Source organism: Triplophysa dalaica, chromosome 1, assembly GCF_015846415.1.
Source record: "Triplophysa dalaica isolate WHDGS20190420 chromosome 1, ASM1584641v1, whole genome shotgun sequence".
NCBI lineage: Eukaryota > Metazoa > Chordata > Actinopteri > Cypriniformes > Nemacheilidae > Triplophysa > Triplophysa dalaica.
The window spans coordinates 35576782-35596875 of record NC_079542.1 but is presented as its reverse complement, the minus strand read 5'-3'; the positions used below and the strand labels follow the sequence as shown (position 1 = coordinate 35596875).

At 39.6% G+C, this 20094-nt stretch overlaps 2 protein-coding genes across 3 annotated transcripts; both read right to left on the bottom strand.

Moving 5' to 3' along the window:
* Window positions 1-720: 720 nt before the first annotated feature.
* LOC130414383 (E3 ubiquitin-protein ligase TRIM39-like) lies at window positions 721-10073 on the bottom strand. Its single transcript, XM_056740638.1, has 7 exons — window positions 10012-10073; window positions 7021-7662; window positions 6094-6189; window positions 5695-5928; window positions 4056-4203; window positions 3899-3925; window positions 721-3804 (listed from the first exon to the last, which is right to left on the bottom strand). The coding sequence occupies exons 2-7, from the start codon at window positions 7654-7656 to the stop codon at window positions 3251-3253; spliced, it is 1695 nt and encodes a 564-aa protein (XP_056596616.1). The 5' UTR covers window positions 7657-7662; window positions 10012-10073; the 3' UTR covers window positions 721-3250.
* Window positions 10074-10695: 622 nt separating this feature from the next.
* LOC130420764 (E3 ubiquitin-protein ligase TRIM39-like) lies at window positions 10696-19118 on the bottom strand. Of its 2 annotated transcripts, none has more exons than XM_056748287.1 (7): window positions 18982-19118; window positions 16457-16936; window positions 16285-16380; window positions 14522-14755; window positions 14276-14423; window positions 14123-14149; window positions 10696-12924 (listed from the first exon to the last, which is right to left on the bottom strand). In XM_056748287.1, exons 2-7 carry the CDS (start codon window positions 16898-16900, stop codon window positions 12380-12382), a joined length of 1494 nt encoding a protein of 497 aa, XP_056604265.1. In that variant the 5' UTR covers window positions 16901-16936; window positions 18982-19118; the 3' UTR covers window positions 10696-12379. The 2 variants fall into 2 exon arrangements, with proteins under 2 accessions (XP_056604265.1, XP_056604259.1); XM_056748281.1 differs by having other exon boundaries at window positions 16457-17058; window positions 18982-19115.
* Between the last annotated feature and the right edge of the window lie 976 nt (window positions 19119-20094).

Genomic DNA, 20094 nt, shown 5'->3' with positions numbered 1-20094 from the left:
AGCTGACAGGTACAGACATGCCAAGCTAAGGGCTAAGGGCTATCCGGTCCCTGTACGACCGGAGCAGGAGCTTGGTTCGCATTGCCGGCAGTAAGTCCGACTTGTTTCCGGTGCATGTTGGACTTCGGCACGGCTGCCCTTTGTCGCCGGTTCTGTTCATAATTTTTAGTTCCATGTGTTGAGGAACCTGAATAAAATCAACCTGAAGTCTTTGGAGAAAATCTATTAAATATTATTCTTTAATTTTTTATATTCTCGTTTTTATTTGTATTTGTTTGTTTATTAAATCACACTGGTTTTATTGTCATTTTGTAATGATTTGTAGTTGAAGTCGTGATGGATTGGATACGGGCATCTCATACAAAAGGAATTTATTTATAAACCATGTACAATAGAATGTGCTTATAAATGAATATTAATACAAATCACATATAAAATGAATCATTATTTTACTTTCCACTCAGTCAGACCGATCGCCAAACACAGACATCTATGACCGGATTTTTATTTCTACACAATTAATATTTAACGTATACATTTATATTTTTCATTCATGTACTTACTGATTTTTTCCTATATGAATTTCTATATTCAATATGCTAATGAGGTCAGTTTACAAGTTTATCACATGTGTGAACAGTTCTGTAAAGTCGTGTGTCGTCTTGCGAATAAAGTAAATAAGTTGTACACATAAATAAAGTTCATCTGTTTGTTGTTTTTTATATATGCAAAGAAACCATTTATACATTCACATTTTATATACAGTAAGTGTTTATCATGCTAAAAGCACATCAATCAAATCATTTATTAGAAAAATCTTAATCACAGATTTCATAACACAGAGGAAAATGAAAATGTTTCTCGTTCATATCAAATCGAATTTGTAAATATTCACGTACATTCTGGTAATAGAATTGACATTGAAATAGTTTCTTATTTTAAAGTTCATCAATCGACTTTTACCAAAAGAAGCAATTTTCTTGTTTATATTGCTTCCCTGAACAAGTGTGAACAAACCTTGAAAAACATCTTCATCAGTAATGTTGAGACATGTCAAAAACAATATTGGGAGTTAATTGTGTTATTGTGTTAAACTTTTTTGAGTATTGTTAATAATGATTATAATATGGTAGATAATGGATGAACAACATAAGATGACTTCAGAGGATGTAAACATCGGAAGCGCTTTTCTCCAGAAGCTGTTCGTGATCTGACCAGCAGGTGAAGACATTTGCACGTGTCATATTCGAGTAACACTTTCATGTGTTGTGTGTACTGGAGGTTATCCTAATGTCACAAGATCGTTATTGAATAAACTTAAAAAACGCAAACATATCTACACTACATATCTGTTGGTAAAGGGAAACAATATACAAAGTTTGGGGAATAAAGAATTCAGGAAATTCAATCAAATATTTATACTGTAATTATTTTAAGATTAAGGGGTCAATTTTTTATAACCTGCAGTCTGCTATACAACAATCTTTGCATGAACATACACTACTTCATTTTTGTAATCACAATGTGCCCATAAATAAGCTACTGTGAATATGAATGAATTTAGTACAGGGTTCTTTTTTTATTAGTATAGCAAACATGAAATAAGGTGAAATGATGTGTTCAGCTTCTGAGCGAACAAAACAGCACGAATGAAAGGTTGTCTGTGAACTGAAAATTTCACTTTTGAGATTTGAGTTTACAAATAATTTTGATTGCATTGATTTTAGGATTGTTGTTCACAAATAGTGATTTCTTTAAATTATTAGAGTTATATTGGTGAACTCTTATGTTTAAAATGTGCAAAATCAATGTTGATCTTTTGAGACTATAATAAAGTATATAAAGAGCGGTTTGATTCGGATGTTTATATGGCATGCAGTTTTCCTCACTCATACGCCTTTATTCCCCAAACTTTGCATAGTGTTCCCCTTTATCTACAGATATGTAGTGTACAAAGGAAAAAACGTATTAGGTTTAGGGCCATATCAATTTTACACTATCTTAATTTGTTTACATTTTCTAATTTGTTTGTTTTTCCATTTTTACTACACAATAGTGATATATTCGTCCACATAAATTACTGTAGTAGACTATAGTATTTACTGTCAGGATCGGCAGGAGGAGAACACAGACGCAGGCGGTAGTGCAAATAACGAATAAACTTTTGATGAAACAAAAACCCACGATGGGGAGCAAACAGGTATGTAACAAACTATAAACAAGAATATGTTTCTCTCCACACAAAACATGAGGCCCTGCCATGATTCTGCCAAAAGACCAAGAAAGACATGACATGATGAGGCGGAATCATGACAGTTTATTATAGTAAACTGCAGTAAAATTCTTAGATACGATTGTGTTTTTGAACTTAACTATGGTATACAGTATTTATCAATGCACTACAGGGGCACTACAATTTTTAATAGCAAATACTATACACTAAAGTATTTTTGTCTGAGTGTACAATTTAACAGAACTTTTATTTTCACGCGTCTTTTGGAAGAGTTTTTGTGTTTGCTGAGAGCTTCACTCAAACATTAAACGCTCATAAAATAAACTCTCAGAGCAACTCTTGAGACGAAGTTCATGTGTTCATATCCTCATACAGTGTACACGCGGATGAATCCTCAACCAACACTCAACCAGATTACATTTAAATAACAGGATTCCGCTTCGCATCTAGGTTAAAGCATCAGACGTAATAACGTTATAACATTTCGTCTCATCTCGATTTGGTCAACGAATATGAAGAGACACTTTGGCAGAGTTTTTATTTTGTAAACCACATTTAGTTCTGTTTTTATTTGTCAACAATATTGCATTAAACATTTAATTATAGTTATCGTCATATGACCAGCATTTACGCTGCGTCTCGTCTCATTCGTTGACGACGACATTAGCCATACTTTGTTGATGAAAGCAACACTAGCTGGAAACAAATAAAATAGTTTTCAGGGAGCTTAAGCACCCATGGCCTGAGTCATATTAAAAACGTTTAAGACCCCTGATTTAGTCAGTTAATAAGAGTACTTTATTTAGTTTTAAATTATTTATTTTTATTAATTTAGAGTTGTTTCGTGTCTATCCTTGAATCACTGAACTAATCAAGGTTGATATAGGATATAGAAAGTAATTAGTATTAAGTAAAAAAATACTTTTTGGAGAGAGTCATGTGTACAGTAATCTATTGACACTATTAATGTATAATTAGTAACTAGTAATTCATTACTTTTTCAGTCGATCCTGTCGATCAGCACTGTTTGACATGCGACTTCTCTTGTACAGGACAGATGGTCATGGTGTCAGAGGCTTTATCGCAGCAGTAGAGATAACAGAATGGGAGGAGTTTCTCTTTGAACGAGTCCATAAAGGTGTAGATGTGACTTCTGGCCCCTACGTCATAGAACGACACCTGTCCTTCCTCATAATCCACGTACACGCCCACTTTTCTCAGCTTGGGCTCGATGGAGAGCAGAACGGGCGGTGAGGAGGACACTCGGTATTCCTGCCCTTTCTTCATGGCTAGAGCCCAGTAACCGTGAAGTGTGCTCACTGAAATCCTGCCCTTTCTGTTGACGGACGCCCGGGCCACACCCAGATACCAGTCGTCCTTCTCGCCCACCTGGACCTCCCAGTATCTGCGGCCTGAGGAGAAGCCCTGGCGGCCGAGAGCGATGACCACTGTATCAAAGCGATCGGGTGTGTCGGGCAGGTCTTGCCACGCCCCCAGGTGACGCAGCTGGCGCCCATCCTCCGACAGCTGCAGCCAGGGATTAGCCGTGTCCGGGTCAAAGGTTACATCGACTTTAAAAGGACGCAAAAAGAGAGATTTTGCTGAATTCAAAGGCGACTTTTTATACAGCATTCAAAATTGATTACGCACCCAAAGCAGCATTACCTGCATACTTTTGAATCTTCCTCAGCTCTGTTTACAACACAAATAAATAAGGAAAATAATAAAAAAGGCGATCAGACACAGAAACTGTCAACACAAAACGTAAATGCACAACGCAAGTCAAATTGCACATTCAAAATAGGTTGTATGTCTTTAGAACCTATTTCAACAAGTTTGTCCGTTTCTTCAGTAAACGTCTGGTCCAGTTTGAGCACAGCTCTTCTTGTGGTACCCACACACTGATCTGCAGGAACACAGATCTCAGACCAGTCCTTAGTGTGTGGATGAGACATTAATGATGAAAAGTTCTGTCAGAATAACAAACAGAGAACAGACATTGAATATGACTTAATGTTGTTATTTTTCGGTTTCTGTGATGCGTTTCGTTTCCACGAGGTGACAAATGTATTTATTTTGTTTTAACAAGTTATAACCCAGTTAACCAAGTGTGTCCCATATTTGTCATGACGTCCTACGTTTGGATGTTGTTGGAATGTGGTGATTACATCCTAAGACGGCTGGGGCCTGCTTTATAAAACGTGCGTAGGCACAGATTTGATCGTACGCAAAAATACACGGCAACGTTCAAATTATAAAAACGGTGTTTGACGTGGAAGTTGCTTAGCGCCACTTCAGGGTTCGAGCAGACGTATGCACTTTTGCTTGTTCGAATGTTGCTGGTTTTTGGAAATATAAGTAATATATTCTCTATCATATATCAATGCAATCAATCAGAAATCGTTAAAAGGCAGAGATCTGAAACTGTTAGCTGCGCACAATTTCACGATCATTTAAGATTTATATACTTCACATATGACAGAGAGGCGTACAGGCGTTTTCTGTGCGTACGTTCGTTCTGTGAATCACACGTACACACTTTGAGAATCGATTGTAATATCAAATATAGGACGGTTTCTACGCACATTTTATAAATGAAGCCGCTTTGACAGGGACCGAGTTGCCTCAAGGATATACAAAAAGTAGTTCTGAAGACCATACAGAAATGTCATTAACATCGTTTTTCAAGATTCATTTAAAATATTTTTCCCTCACAACACATTCATCTGTGATGTGTACATTTTTTTGACCACAACTGTAGTCATTATCTATTCATATATGTATAAAACACTGTACAACGATTGATTAAACTACACTGTACCGCAGAATCAGATATTTTATTTAGTTATTACTTCAACACAGTATAGAAGATTTAAAGACGATATTTATTGTCAAACATGATATTTAAGCTTAACATTATATTCTTAGCACATATTTTCATTGTTTTTTTAGATACGACCATCATAAGGGTCTTCTGTTACACTCAGGGTCTATTCATTTAAATGTGCTAAATCGATCAGAAATTCATAAAACACATGTTTGCCATCACGTCTGTAAGGTGTAAATAAATTAAGAACATAAATAAACCGCTCGATTAATGTCCGCGCACTAAATGAATTGAAACTACATTGAAATAGTTGTATATTGCTAAAATCCACTTTAATTTGTCTAGCTGTAAAAAGACAAATTTTCTGACTATAAATTTCCCATATAATAACATCATCAATAGAAATGACCAGATACATTAATAAAACAAACTGTGTTTAGGTTATCTGTAGACCAGTATACCACCACATCGCCAGCAACATTCCCTGTGGGATTAACTCGCAACGTTTTCCTGAGGACATGGCCACAATGTTTCTGGGACTTTGGCCAAAATAAAATGGGACCAGAACTTGTTCCCAAAGTAATGTCAAGTTGACCCAATGAAGACTTATTTCATGAATGTGATGGTCGCGCACCTGTAGAAAATGGATGTGGTCTTCAGTGTGCGCCAGATACTCCAACTCTGTGTTTCTCATCTTTAACACATCGATTTCGCTCTTCAGTTCTTCAATTTGAGCGTTGGCCCAGATCTCCGTCTTCCTCTGTTTCTCCTCGATGTCCAACACCAACTCAGCCTGGGCTTTCTGAAGCGCTCGGATCAGATCTGAGAACACCTGCATGCTGTCCTCCATCTCTTTCTGACCGCTGGCCTGTGTTCAGTTTAAGATTCAGAAAATAGAATGTGGAAGGATGAGTGAAGCTATTGGAGAGAAACTAAGACTAATGTAGAGATTTCTTCAGGCTTTCATCTTTGCACTGATTATATATTTTAGCTAAAATATATTTAAAATATATTTTAGACGTGCTGAACTCACTTTGTTGAGCTCTACTGAGTGTTTGAAATCCTCGACTTTCTTCATACGCTCCTGGATCATCTGCTGAACTTCAGCTTCAGTTTTACGCAGCAGAGCCTGTCAACCACAACACTTTTCTGTTAAGCAACAAACAACTCTGGCATACAAGCTATTTTAACGTCCATTTTTAAACACTTCTGATACATTTTTTGGCTTCTTAGTTTTCCAAACACAATGATAATACTTCATATCAACTACTACCCGCTAACTAACTGCTAAACGCATTTTGCAGGTAGCTTGTCTCCCAACACAATGGCTGCGTCCGAAATGGCATACTGCGACAGTACATACTGAATTTGAAGTAGCAACCTATCGGCCGTTAAAACAGTTTGTTCTATATAGTATGAGCGGGAGTAGTATGAACTAGTATTAGTATTAACAACAACCTACATGTTTTTTTTTTGGGCACTTACAAAAAATGGATGTTCGTTTTTATTTGATTTCCTTTTTAAAAATTTGACTGTTGCTTAGCTCCCGTGGCATCATGGGATAGATAAGTGTCCATCTGATCCACACTCGGCGGAAGAAGTAGACCATCCGAGTATTTCTCACCCACTGTTTTTTACATACTGAGGTTTCGGACATTAAGATTTTGGAGCTTCAAAAAACTCATAAACTTTGGAGCGATGGAACCGGATGTGCTAAAATGCTAACTCGAGTCTGGGTTTAGCTTATAAAATATGTCATCTCCTCGGCTCCATCTACTGTATAATCTGGTTTCATGACAGTGATGGTTAGGTTTAGTGTTGGGCCTCGTCATTGCTTTTTTTACCTTGTGTGAATCACCCATCTAATAAAATAGTTTTGAAAAACCTACGATGAGAGGGTTTTTATGAGCTAGTTAACCAAAACAAATGTCGTAGCGAGTCTATTCCCCGTTGTCTGTACCTTCTTCTCGCTCCACTCTCGTTCGACCGGCACAGTGTAATGAGCCCTGTGGTCCATCTCGGTGCACAGCACACACACAATGGTCTGATCTTTCTTACAGAACAGCTCCAGCAGCCTCTCGTGTTTAGTGCACATGCGCTCCTCCAGGTTCCGCACCGGCTCGATCAGTTTGTGTTTGGTGAAGCGAGCGGCGTGGCTCTTCAGATGCTCTGCGCAGTAAGACGTCAAACAAACCAGGCACGACTTTGCCGCCCGTTGTGGAGGGCCAGAGCACACGTCACAGGGCACCCCCTGTGTCCACAGCCCGTCAGGAGGAATTAGCTCGGGCAGCTCTTCGGTAGTTCGTCCGGGTTCTGGCTGCATGGTTCTCCGAAGGTTGTTGACTGGGTTGGCTCTCATCTCTTTGAACTTTTCAGCGATTTCTCTCAGCACTGTGTTTATGCTGATCTCGGGCTGTCTGAAGAAGGTCTTTTTGCACATCGGGCACATAAAGAGAGCACTGGATTTCCAGTAGCTGCCGATGCATGCCATACAGAAGTTGTGTCCGCAGGGGATGGACACCGGGTTGGTAAACACATCCAGACAGATGGAACAGTGCACCTGCTCTTCTGCTAAAACACCGGAAGGTGATGCCATTTACGTCTGCACAGAAAAAGAAGAAGAAAAAACACAGTCACGCGGGATTTCGTGAAATTGTCACAAACACAAATTCCCCCCTATTTTTGTGTCAGTCAGCACGCATTTTTTGCGTGTCACCCAGGGGTGCGTTCCCCAAAAGCATCTTTAGCCAGACATGGTTACAAGTTCCAGCATAGTTCAATGATTTAAGTGTTTCCATCGTTCCAACGAACACACGCAAACAGCATCGCAAAGATGCGTGGTTTGAACTACAGGTCTACAGCTCTGGTTAGAAGCATAGTTCCTTTTCATTATGACATGTAGACTTACAGTACATGCATCATGCCTTTGAACAAACTAAGTGAGCAACATGCAGTGCATTCTATATCCATCATTCGAAATATAAACTAATTTAATATTACATCTTTTAGTTTCTTTAGAAAATACAAGCACTGTTTTTTGAAAATTGAACATCGTGCACTAGGACCCTGGAGACTCCCTGGGTGGAGTGACCTAAGAGGAAAATTATGGATGAATGAAATATCCTGAAATGAAACAAAAGATAACAAAATAGGATAATTAAAGTCGCCGTTAAATGCAATGTGTGTTATTTACAGCAAGAATTTGACATTAATTCGATCTGAAATGATTTATTAGTATACGTCATTACTCCATCACCTGTATTTTGTTTTGTTTTGTATAGTATTTCTCTAATATTGTATTCTGTATTTATTCACACTGTATATCCTGCACTTTCTAATAGCACTTCTGGTTAGACCTAAACTACATTTCGTTACACTGTTCTTGTATATGTGTAATGACAATAAAGTTGAATCTAATCTAATCATCTAATCTAATTTTGTTATCAACTAGATTGCTGAACCAACTTGGTTCAAACGATTGATCTCCGACAGAGTTAATACAGTTTCGGGAAACAGTCGTAACTACATTGTCAATTTCCCTAATGATCCATGGTACTATTGTGGTTAACTAGCGAGTTATGTCATTGTTCGGGAAACACACTGTACTTTAATATATGATATCTTTCATATGTATAAATACTGTATATATCAACGCATTCTGATGGGAATTCATACCTATTTTACAAGGGGGCTCATTGGTGTGACTTCCTATTTCCCACGATCTCATTGTTATGTTTTGTTATAATATATATCTCATTTCCCTTGACATTAGGTTTAGGGGCGGAGTTAGGGCAGCCATTTATCATTGCTATGTAGCCTCGTCAAACTAGCATTTTAAGCTAAATTGTCCTTTGCAGCTGTGATGTTAGGGTTCAGGGTGAGTGTTAATGTGTTTGTTAGCCAACTCCTTAAGTATTTGGGACTTCTTTTGATATCAGCTTAGAAATATATAAATGTATATTCACACGCGGTCTGTGTTTTGAAAAATTGTTGTGCTGCTGACACAAAAAAAGAGGAAATTTGTGTTGATGAACATGAATGAATAGATAACAGTTTGTGACAATTTCATGAATTCCTGTGAGACTGGGTTGAAAAAACTTTTCCAAACAGCTGCTAACTATAATAACTCTGAAGACGCTTTGACCTTCTAAAACTTTTCAGTTTGGCTTCTCTCGTAATCTTTAACTCATTTTAAAAGCTACAGATCAGATCTCTTTAATATCTCAATGACTTCTCCTAGACATCAAAGCTAGTAGACGAGGCCTCAGATATTTCTCGAGAGTCAGAAATCTGACAAACGAAGAGATGTCATCAATGTGTCAAACTGAGCTCAGATTTGTCTCGTCTGCGATCAAAAGTTTATTCGACTTAAAACTATCAGTAAACACAACGAGTTTGCAATCTAATATTTGGAAGGCAGCCAGGTGACTTGTTTTTTTTAAGTAGAACCATCGTTTCTTTTGTCACCGTTGAAATGTCTGGGGACCCCTTTAGAAGGTCCGAGACCAGACCTTCGGCATGATTGTCGCTCGCTCCGTGTGCTAAATATACAGCGAGTCATTTTGTTTTGATTAGCAATGCGCCTGTTGATCTGAACTCTTCTTCTCATACAGAGACACTTCAGGAATATGTGAAGCCCGGCTATTCATAGAAGCCAAGATTATCATCTCGCCAAAAATACTGCAGGCTAACCAGACACCTGCTTCATGAACGACACACGCGGGAGAGTTCAGAGCCCAAACATCATGTCTAATCGAAATGTTAAGGGTGAAAAACAAACACTGTTTAATCCAGTCTTCAGCAAGTCTATTGTTATTCAGCACAAAAAGATTTAGTCGTTCTGTATTTTAAGCTCAAACACACACCGGTTATGTATGAACATGCAGTTTCCGTCTACGTGAATCCTCGACTGTATTCATGCTGTAATGACAGTGTTTTAATGGACACTCACCAGTGCTCTGTTGTAGACGAATGACAGTGAACACAATGAGGGTTCAGCTCTGGACATAAGTGACATGAAGCACAGCTGACGGCAGTCGTCTGCCCCGAAATATCCCCCTTCACCCCTCCCCCTGCCTTAACCCAGTTTCACTTTAAATCTACCCTCCACACCGGCCTTTACAACAAACAAACCAAACCATTCAGATGCGCTGCACTCATTCTTCTTATGTATATATATTCACCTGTCTGTATATCTGTATGTACATCTCCCTATTTATCCATCTGTCTGTCTACCAGTGTTGGGCAAGTTACTCTGAAAAAGTCATGAATTACTAGTTACTAATGACATATTCAATAGAGTAATTAGATTACTGTACAAATAACTCTCTCAGAGAAAAAGTATTAAATTACTTATTACGAATTACTTTCTGTATCCTACATCAACCTTGATTAGTTTCAAGGATAGCATCAAAACGACTCAATTCATTCAAATAAATAATATAAAACTACATAAAGTAGTATTATAAACTGATCGAAGCATCACAAATGTGAGATACACACTTTAAAGCACAGATTTTAAAGTTAGACTTTGAATTTTGATGTCAGTTCCACTATTAAACAGACATATATTACACATACAAGTATTTTATTACGTCAGACATAACTAATTAAATTACAGAAAAGAGTAATCCCTTACTTTTCTTTTTCAAGGGACAAGTAATTCAATTACAGTAACCTTTTACTTAGGAACTAGTTACAACCGACACTGCTGTCTACATATTTGTGCATTTATGACACAGTCTCAGTCTGCGTTTCTGGCAATAGCACAAATGCAGTTTTATTAAAACGTTCTGGAAATTTTATACAAAACCTTTGTAAAACAATGACACCCAGAGCAAAAACATAATAATCAACATATCAAATACAAGTTGCTATGATATATAAAGTCCATACATTTTTCTTTTAACTTGCTTCTAGTATCAAAGCACAATCAGATAAAAATCATATAAAATAAAAGTAGCATTCTGAGCCCGTATTCACAAAACATTTTATCTGACCACTTTCATCTCTTAAGAGTTCTCCTAAACAGAAGTAGACGTTTTGAATCAAAAGTTTCCTCTTAAAACCTAATCAAAACTTTTACTAAGAAGTTTTAAAGTCCCAGTGAAATAAAAAAATAACATGACATTTCGCTGCGTTTATTGTAAAGGGTTTATCAATGGAGTCTTTCTCACGTTCTCTCATAATCTTTGGTTAAAATCTGAAAATGCCCTTCCGTCCTGTACTGACTATCCATGTCAGATGACGTTAGTTAGACGGCTTGGATAGAGCATCTGCTAACTCCTCCCCTTCAACGCTCAGTCTGCTGCCAGTCCCATTTCGGCTGTTTTAAAACATCCAATCAAATCGCAAAGAAAACAAAAACTACGCCCACTATCTTTCTCATTCTGAATTGTTTTTCACTCGGAAATGTGTAAAAATACGGAAGTAAAACCAATCGCAACTTCAGGTTCACGGGGACTTTAAGCTAAGAGAAAGGGTGGGGTTGACCTTGTTGCTATGGATGATGTCAGCAAGCTCATGGACTATGCCCACAGTAAGTGGACGTGGGTCAAACTTAGCGAGAAAATTCTAAAAATCCTCAAATTAGGACAGACAAGCCCGTTATTTTTAAGAGTTTGTTCTAAGGAGCTAATTTGAACCTAAAGATGTTTTGTGAAATAAAAAAAACGTCACTATTTCTGATACTGCCATTCGCCCGCTGTATAACATCATAGTAGTATTGGCACACATTTAGGAACAGTCCGCGTTATTTGACGGAAGTTCAGTCTTTTACCCTACAATAATTCAGAAACCTGAGGTCACTCCGGGGCATTTATTCATTATTTATTATATAAATAATGTGATTTTAAAGTTAAAGGTCTGAAAAAGAAACAAATTCAACTGAAGGATCTCGGTTTAAAAAATGATTCGTTTAGTGTTTTAAAGTAAGAAAAAAGCACTAACATTATAACTGATCACAAGTGTTTGCAAAAACAAGAACCATTTTTTTTTTGTTTTCACAAAACTTTGAGGGCCCCCCAACATATTTTGTTCTCGATACTTTTGTCTTTCAATACGACGATGAATAGAATGATGACAGAATAATTGCTTGTTTTTGCATGCTTCACTCGATCCGAAACCAAGCAATAGTGCCGCCTACTGTGTGCCATTAAGAAAAGTTCAAACTGTTTGTGAATAAAACCATACGTGTGACGTATGCTCGCAGTTGTAAAATCTGTGATGGAATGTCCGTCATCACATTCAATCTTCATGATGCTGTTGATTCCCAGCGCTATTGCACCCCTGATGTGTGTACGAACAGTTTGTCCACTCGCTCAGCTGTGTTTGACCGCGCTGATGATGAGCGGTCCGGGGTTCTTTCCATCCTGATTGATGCAGGGGCTGAAGATGGGGTATAAGCTCTCCGTGAACGTATCGTTGAACGTGTAAAGATGAGATCGTGCCCTCGCGTCGTAGAAGGACACCTGACCGGCTTCATAGTCCAGGAAGATGCCCATCTTCTGTGGCAGCGAGGTGAGATGCACAGGAACCCTGTTGCCGGCGAGAGCCTTCACCTCGCCGTTTTTTAGCCACAGGCACCAGAAGCCTCCATCTGGACTGAGTCGGATCTCTCCTTTTCGTCGCACTGATCCGCGGGACACGCCCAGGGTCCAGGCCGTCTTATGACCCACCTCCACCTCCCAGTAGTGTCTGCCTGCCGACAGCCCCTCGCGGCCCAGGACGAACAGAGCTGGACTGAAGCGACGCGGCATGTCGGAGTGAGACGAACTTTTGCGCTGCTCCTCATAACGCACCTGCCGTCCGTCCTCAGAAAGACACAGATCCCGCTGGGCTGTGGACGGATCCATGATCACCTCGCCTGAAAACAAAAACACACAATTTCAGTGTGATATAGCAATTATAGTACACAGGTTTTTGCTCATTAAAACCTATGCACAACACTTCTGAGTGCAACTTTAACTCTAAAGAAATCTTAAGTTGAGAGAAAGGGCGGGGTCTACATAGTTTCTATGGACGATGTCAGCAAGCTTACTTGCTATGACCACAGACATTGGTTGTTAGAGGATGGGTCTCTGTCAGTCACTTAATCATAGAAATATTATAGAAAGAGGTCTCGTTCCTACATATTTCAATTAAGATTTTAAAGTATAAATGTTGTAATAATATTCAAATATAATATAAATGTTGTCATAATATTGAAATAAAATATTTTTAAATGTAAATGTTGTCATGATATTAAAATAAAATATCTCAAAATGTAAATTTAGTCATAATATTCAAGTAAAATATTAGTGTTATTTTAAATAATTCTTTAAAATCCCTTTTCTCTCAACAGGTAGTGGTCTAGCTTTAGTTGAAACAGTAACTTTGTATTGAGATCTAATGTATTATGTGTCCTGTATGACATATCACTTGTTGCTCCCTGACACTTTGTAAGTCGCTTTCGATAAAAACGTCTGCTAAATGACTAAATGTAAATGTAAAATATAAATGTTGTCATATTCAAATTAAGATTGTAAAAGATATGCTTAGTTACTAATTAAACAAGTTACCAAGTCTCTTTTTGCAAATAAACTTTATGTTCATATAAAGTATATATACACGTTTTACTTCAGCTAATTGTCAGCATCTTGTCCGCCTGCATCTCATAAACAGTTAGTATATTCGTGGTCTTTATTATAAGGTTAAGGTCATTGTCATGAAATCTTATGGCACACAGACTGCCAGTGTTACAGTCATTTTAGAATTGTTGCGAGTTGGTCTTGGTGTCCTCTTCACTTCTCCTAACGTCTCACAAGTTTAAGCACTAGTTTTAGCACTAAAACGCTTAGTGAAATACATTTCCGAGTGGTTAAATAAAGAAAGACACATCGGTTATATTTAAGAGCTTCTCCTAAATCGGCAAGTTACTTTTATCCTTCAGATGTTTTGTTAAATACGTGCCCTAAAGTGCTCAAAAGTAAAGTGCCCCCTAGTGTCCGTTATAAGCAGCTGACTGAGTTTCATGACTAATAATAAAAACATGCTTGTATTTTCAAAGTACTAGAAACACTTACTGGCATAGTTCTGCAGTTTTCGGAGTTCTGTGGGGAAAACAGATCACAAAATTCGGTTACATCACCCAGATGAAATCGAAAACGATGAACATGACTTAGGAGAGCGTCTGATTGGCTGGCCCGGGAAAACGCTCAATACGATTGGTTAATCACCTTTCCCGTAAAGCCGTTTGACCTCCTGCTGGAATTTATCCACAAGTGAGCAGACGGACTTCCTGATGGTGCTGGTGTGAAGATCCGTGCTCACCGACACCGCTGACCAATCAGACGGCTCTGGCGAGGGAGGCAGCGAGGGAAGTAACTGCAAGCAGAACAGAGGTCATTTCTAAACAATGAAACTACAAACAATGACCTGTTGTACTATTGATACGAATGAATGCTTTGGATGCAAGTGTTCACCTGCAGGAACATGACTCTATCGTGTGTCTCAGCGAGCGCGTCCAGCTCACTGGATCTCCTCCGGAGCGCGTCCAGCTCCTGCTCCAGCCCGTTGGCCAGATCTCGGCTCTGTTGCTCGGCTTGTTTCTGTTTGGCTGTGATGATGTCCATCAGCTCGGCCTGAGACTGTTCCATGAGCCGCTGGAGCTCTGCGTACACCGCCCAACTCTCCTCCATCTCCCTTTGACTGCTCTCCTAAACACACGCCATGACGACGACAACAACACGTGTTGGGTTAAGAAATGACATCACACGATGCATTCATCATTCATTTCAACTACACCGTCTGGAAACTAATTGGGTGATTCACACAAAACCACCGAAACATCAAGGGAGTAAAGATTTGAATTGAGTCCAATTAAAATACTGTGAACAAACTAGATTTGCTCTCAAATGACGAAACATGATTATCAGAATATTCTCGTGTAATAAAATGAAGAAGATATTCTCATCCTCTGTAACGTTTTATAGACTGTTTAAACTTGTTTAGGCATCACGGCTCCCCTTGTTTATAGCTAAACACGCTATGAGATTGACCGTTTATAATGGTTACCCTAATTTTTAAGGCTCAAAAATTGTGTTACGCTGTCAATTATAATTTGAAATGAATGCCTTTAAACGCGATACTTTGTTTTATCTACAGCCACCCACTCGACCATAAAAAGTCCATTACATTCAAAGAAAAAGCCCAACTCTGATTGGCTGAGAGGAATGTTGTTATTGTCACACATAAACACACAGACAGACAGACAGTGCTAGTCATGAGATGATGACTGGACAGACCGGCAGAACACGTTTAAACTCACGGCTGTGTGTTTTGAACACCTGTCTGCACATCTTCATCTCTGCAATGTTCAAATCTGGCTCAATTTACAATTTTCAGCAAACATATAATACACACAGCATTATTCAATCTCTGAGTAAATACCAAAGAAACAAAAGCGTTCATGAATGTGTCAATGCACAGGTTCCTTCAACCTGAAACGCTTGCGCAGTTTTCTGGAAACTTCTCTGGGTAAAAGAGGGCGTGACGTCAACAGCAAATATTTGCAGTTCTCCTATTGGCTGCTTTAAATCAAACAGATATTTTCAACAATGCACTGTTTGGATATTTCCAGATCTCCCACATAAAACTGTAAAACTTGGGTTATTGAAGGGGGAAAAGATGGGAAAAATCAAACCTGAGGTCAACGTAAGACCCACATTATCAGATCATCGCGTAGTATTGACAACATGTCGATATTCACAATTATAAATATCATTATTGTTGTCAATTCAGGTATACCGCAACACCTTTCCTGAGGTTATGGGACAGTTCACCTCAAAATCAACATTCCGTCTCTTGTCGTTTCAAGCCTTTATGACACGAAAGAAGATATTTTGATGAATGTCGTTAACTGGCCCCCATTCACTTGCATTGGTTATGAAGTGAATGGTTTTCCTGTGTTGTTCGGTGACCAACTATTTTGAAAATACCTTCTTTGAAAGAGAGAAAGTCACATTTGGGAAATAACAATTCCCCACAAGAGCGGTTTGGTATTGACATATTATTGGCTCACAGGTGAACCTCCAGCATCACGTTTTTTCCCCGGCAGAATGTCGTAAGGTGTACATTAAATAAACAAAATATTGCAATCATTTACCTCAATCGTTTCCACACAAACGCAAAATGAGATCTGCTTTTAAAGAAAAGCTTTCAGTAGAAATGATTATACAGGACTTACTTTCAGGACTTTGATGGAGTGTTTCATTTCCTCCAGCTTCTTTTCTCGCTCCTTGATCAGATGTTTCAGCTCCAAACGTTTCTTCCCCAGTTGACTCTGACAACACAACACAAGTAACGTCACGTCCAGTCAGACGGCGTCAGCATCTCTCAAGACAACCCAAGACACTTACCGCTACTTTCTTCCACTCTCGATCCACCGAGACCACGTTGTGCGTTTTGTGCAAGGTCTCGGCGCACTCCTTACACACGCATGCGTGTTCATTCCGGCAGTACGCGTCGAGCAGACGCTCGTGTTTCTTGCACATCTTGTCTTCCAGGTTGCGTATGGGATCCAGCAGCTTGTGTCCGCTCAACGCCTTTCCCTTCTTGTGTGGTCGCAGGTGAGCTTCGCAGAAAGAGCCAGGGCACTTCAGACAGGACTTCACAGCCTTCATCTTCCTCCCGATACAGGCGTCGCAGGGTACGTCGCCCGCTTTAGCAAAGTCTCCACAGTCGTCGTCCTTCGGTGCGGCCGGCAAGTTGGCGGTGGACAGACCCTGGAACTGCTGGGCGATCTCGGCCAGCACAAAGTTGACGCTGAGCTCTGGTTTTTTGGCGAAGGTTTTCTTGCACATGGGGCAGATGAACTTCTTGCTGTGGTTCCAGAAGCCCTGAAGACACGCCATGCAAAAGGTGTGACCGCAGGGAGTGGAAACGGGGTCTACGAACACCTCCAGACAGATGGAACAGGAGAACTGCTCCTCTGACAGAAGACGCCCAGGGGATTTTGGGCCTGTGACAGTCGCGCGAGGCAGGACAAAAAGAGAATAACTTTTTGCTTAGGATAAACAAATCACAGTGTAAATGAATGTAGATTGTAGAAGTCAAATAATCTTGATTTAAGTAAATTTGATGAGAAATGGTTAAGTTGAGATCTTCTATTGAATTATATTGAAAGAGGCTAGGGCGTAGAGGCTAGGGCGTAGAGGCTAGGGCGTAGAGGCTAGGGCGTAGAGGCTAGGGCATAGAGGCTAGGGCGTAGAGGCTAGGGCGTAGAGGCTAGGGCATAGAGGCTAGGGCGTAGAGGCTAGGGCGTAGAGGCTAGGGCGTAGAGGCCAGTCACAGAAGCAAAAATCAGGCTTTAAGTGCGTGGCCTCTACGCTGTAGGTTTTCATTTATACGTTGTTGTCCATGTCGACAGGCAATGACCACTAAGTGTAAGTGTCTCTGCGCGCGTTACTCGTGTTCCCAACACATGAGCCGAAGAAGCAGCTCATTTGAGAAGCATTAGCAGTGATAGTGGCAAGTAAACCGTCACTTTTGTTGCAGATTTGAGATGTTAAATACAGAAGCACAAATAAATTACTTGATTATTTGAGTTTTTTTACCTCAGTGGGTTTAAACAGATCAATCACTGCGTTGAGACGAGGCATTTGTTGCGTCCCATTCGCCTGCTTATACTACGCTCTTAAAGCATGTACTGTTTTTAGTGCGCTGTATGGATGCGCTGGGACATACTAACGCGAAACAGAAGTGGCCATAGTTGCCTAGCCGACACTATAAAGCTCTTCCTTGCATACAAGTATTTATTTATTTATTATTTTGTATATATATGTAACGGAGGCAAGCTAGTGAAGTGCTGTGCAGTATGTAAACCTCCCTCCCAGGCCTCAAGGACACTCTAGCAACAGACACTAGAGACTGAGGTCAGTCTCCTAGCTAGAGCGCCCGACTCCCATGCCGGACCGATCCGGTTCAAGACCCGCTTAGAGCAGTGCGGAGCGTTCCGGTTACATATGGTTTACTGTATGCTTACATTAATTCATTTAGCGAAGCATATTTTATTTAATTTGATAAATGCAGTGTAGCGTCACTAAACTCCGCCCTCTCGCGGTGAGTTGTGGGTAATATCGGCCGTTAAGTGTACATGGGTTCACACTTCCAATTTTCACAAGAAACAGTAAACCATCCGGGTACTTAGAGAATACTCATTTCGGCATACCATGATTTGGGACATACCAATTATATTTTCTAAAAATATTTAGGACGGATAGTTTGCGAATTGGCACGCACTTGTTACATTTTTGGAGAGATATGTTCTGAAACTATTTACATTTACATTCAGGCATTTTGGCAGACGCTTTTATCCAAAATGACTTACATTGCTTTTATCCTATATATTTTACATAGGTATTACATAACTATTAATGACAGACATCATTTTCACATGTGTGTGTGAACTCTTCCTCCTCCCTGTGATCGCTGATGCTGTTGTAATTCAACACACATAACACAGCAGCAGCTCGTTTATTTAAACACAAACACGAACTCTCAGCTTCTTATCAGAGGCGTGTGAAGGTCGTGCAAATAGAGCGGAGCTGACGTCATCACGCCGTCCGAAGAATGCCGTGAAACCGGCCCAACCAAACCCAAACATACACCTGTTGATGTTTTTATCTGCTATACTTTGAAGCAAAGCACTTTTGTATTTCCACGTGCGTTTAAAGTTTCTAGTCTACATCTCTTCACAGCGAGTTAAAGTGTCAACCAGCGATCATATATGTGAAAATGATTTGCTTCTGTGTTGCAGTTCAAAGTTCATCTAAACAAACAGTAAACGTGCTTGTAAAGATAACTAACACATGTTTCTGTCTTGCTAGTGTTCGTATTTTCAACAGAATGATACGCTTTGAAGTAATTAAACGCGTTTACTCACACTGCATTATGAGAGGTCCTGTCGTACTTTCCAAACGCGTTCGCAGTTTGTGATGGTGATGGGTGTGTGAACACATAACCTGATGTAAACCTGTTCCTCCTCTTTCTCTCTTTCGAGGCGTGTCTGGCACCTGTGGTGAAAGGTGTGCTCGCGGAATGACGTCAAAGAACAGCGTACGCGAGTGGCCGCTGGATTGCGGGTCATCGGCGCCGCCATATTGGACAGGGCAAGAGAACCTCATACACACATAGAAGTCAACGGGCTTCGGTTATATTTATTTACACAATTATTATAATACAAATCACAATGACTTCAATGGTTAACGACCTGCATGGAGTACAGTAACTTTGATATCCAGTTACTTCGGATTCTATAGATAGACTTACTTTTAGGCCTGATAAATGTTACCGAGCGTTTGTGTAGGTTCGCCTGAAACTTGCATTTATTAAAATAAGAAACGGATGGTCCCGTAACTCTTCTGGTTTATTAGTAGGGGCACACATGTGACCTATCAGGGCTCTAATGTGTAACGCGCATGCCCACACCGCCAGCTACGGCGAGTCCCGAGGGGAAAAAACTGAATCGCGCACACACATGCTACAACGCGAATGCACTCAGTATTATAAAATAAAACACTCACATTACACCTGTTACACAAATATTCATGAAGTTATGTTAATAAATATAAATGACAACATTGACTGTGTCTTGTTTTTTTTACCTGACGAAACAGAATCGGGTTTTAAATAAGAATACACTTATAGACGATGTTGAGGTGATCTGCTTTAGGGGTGATTTCCTCGGCATCATTGCTGGATTAGATGAACAAACTCAAAACACGTGTGCGACTTTCTATGTAGACGTTTTTCATCTTTTTTAACCACTCGGACTGTAAAAGGCTTATGAAAAATGTAATATAATAAAAGATAGGCAAGGGAAAATGGATGAAGTCACCTGGGTTGTGTGATCAAAGATACTAATATTTCATGCACTCGACAGTTAAATATATCGGGATGGTGTTATACCTCCATCACAGCGCAAGAGGGCAGCACTCGACCGTCTTCATTCCTGTCACCGCATCACTGCAGTCCTAAATCTGTGGAGTAACAATTT

Excerpts from the sequence above, each read along its gene's own strand:
- LOC130420764 (XM_056748281.1), bottom strand. The coding sequence starts at position 19,057 with ATGTGTTCACACACCCATCACCATCACAAACTGCGAACGCGTTTGGAA. Across the intron at positions 14,424-14,521 it reads ATAGAGTCATGTTCCTGCAG|TTACTTCCCTCGCTGCCTCC; the intron begins GTGAACACTTGC and ends TTCTGCTTGCAG. Across the intron at positions 12,925-14,122 it reads AAAACTGCAGAACTATGCCA|GCGAGGTGATCATGGATCCG; the intron begins GTAAGTGTTTCT and ends TTTTGTTTTCAG.
- LOC130414383 (XM_056740638.1), bottom strand. The coding sequence starts at position 7,656 with ATGGCATCACCTTCCGGTGTTTTAGCAGAAGAGCAGGTGCACTGTTCC. Across the intron at positions 6,190-7,020 it reads GAGAGTGGAGCGAGAAGAAG|GCTCTGCTGCGTAAAACTGA; the intron begins GTACAGACAACG and ends TGTGGTTGACAG. Across the intron at positions 3,926-4,055 it reads GGACAAACTTGTTGAAATAG|AGCTGAGGAAGATTCAAAAG; the intron begins GTTCTAAAGACA and ends TGTTGTAAACAG.